The 1,619-nt window shown below is 33.6% G+C and overlaps 1 protein-coding gene across 1 annotated transcript in view; it reads right to left on the bottom strand.

The window, feature by feature from the left end:
• Positions 1-215: 215 nt before the first annotated feature.
• Positions 216-1,619, bottom strand: part of LOC125024907 (UDP-N-acetylglucosamine transferase subunit ALG13 homolog) — a 1,985-nt gene continuing 581 nt past the window's right edge. The window contains exon 1 of the mRNA XM_047612673.1: positions 216-1,619. This exon is cut by the window's right edge and continues 581 nt beyond it. Coding sequence (XP_047468629.1) covers positions 1,363-1,619 — 257 coding nt within the window. The 3' untranslated portion in view covers positions 216-1,362.

Genomic DNA, 1,619 nt, shown 5'->3' with positions numbered 1-1,619 from the left:
ACTGGTAAAGTGTATATACTTGCTAGAAGTTGAAATGTTGCATTAAGTAATCAGGACATAAATCTTGAATTTCTGTCATATGTATTTGCAACTTTACTCCCTCATTTGCATGTAGGAAAATAACCTTTCCTCTTTTACTTTACCTGCAAAAAACTGAAATTTTTGCTTCATGCCAGGTAACTAACTACTTTGCAGCTTGCAATGAAAGACAAAAAAAACTTCTCATATTTTTAATTAAACAATTGCCATAAAATAAAATAAAAAATCCAAAGGGTTTGTTGTTACGGCAAAATTTCGGAATCAATTTTAATGTATCAGCTGTTCAACCCCAGCCAGTATGCAATTGATAATATGCAATACTGGGTAATTGTATAATTAAGAATGAGCTTATGAAGTAAGCCTATGTTAACCAGTTTAGTAATAATCAAGTGAATATTACTAAACTGAACTTCTGCCATCATATGCGGACATGCACATCCAAAGACGTTCTCAGTCCAATTACCCGAAAATGCATTTATCAAATATTTCGTTACTTAAAAATGTTATCTATAACATAAATGTCAATATGTTCATATTCATCAAGCACTGGAATCTCATGATTTAAATGAACATATCAATGCTTATGTTACAGGTGAGTTTATACTAGCAAAATATTTTCTACCTTTCTGGCCAAGCGGTCTGAGAACACCCTTGGACGAGCATTTCTTCATATGTGCATCTTAGGTCTATGTTGAATTGTATGTGTGCAGGGTAAAAAAGAAACTTTACCTTGAAACAGAGAAAATGATTCCTTGATTATCTTGATCCTTCAACACCTAAAGAATTTTAGAAGGGGATGATTCAAACTCATTTTGCTTTGAGTGAGAGACTCAAATTAACCCATTGATATGTGTGAAAAATCGTCCTGGGACTAAGTTGGGGTAATGGACGGAGATTACCCTAACAGAAGGCTACATAATATGTATGACATGATTTTAACTCTTTATACAAATGTTTATGATTTTTAACTTTATACATATATATATCCAAAGTAAAATTTATGGTGAAAGATAAAGTCAAGCAAAAAGAAACTTCACAGATGGAACTCTTGACCTGTAAACTGATACAAGATTTTAAGAAATGCAACCAATTGAAATTGAAGACAACAAAAAAAAAAGGAACTTGTGACATGTTTTAAAGGAAATTGAGAAAATGGATTTAACATACTATTAATTCACTTATTATCCAGTCACATTTTATGCTGTCTCCAATAAAATTAAGTATAGTAAATTTAATCTTGCCAAACTTTTCAGCAAGACCAACCACAAACTATATTTTGAGTTCAGAATGATATAACCAGCTATGATAATAACAGACAACTGGCTAAAGAACTTTTATTACACTATCTAGATACTTTGCCACAAGTTTAGGTCGGCCGGGTTCATAAGCTCTGAGCCGTGTCACATCTAAATCTGCAAGAGTTTCTTGCACTGTGGATGGATAACAGCAGAAACATAATTCAGATTTGGATAGTTCTTCAGCAAGCTCACTCTGATGATTCTCCATGAGTGTGTTATTAATGACGGCAATCAGTGGTTTCCCTGCTTCAAGGGCCTCCAGACACGACCCGGCACCTGCGT

This window comes from Penaeus chinensis, chromosome 4, assembly GCF_019202785.1.
Source record: "Penaeus chinensis breed Huanghai No. 1 chromosome 4, ASM1920278v2, whole genome shotgun sequence".
Classification (NCBI taxonomy): domain Eukaryota; kingdom Metazoa; phylum Arthropoda; class Malacostraca; order Decapoda; family Penaeidae; genus Penaeus; species Penaeus chinensis.
This window is presented reverse-complemented; position numbering and strand designations above follow the sequence as displayed.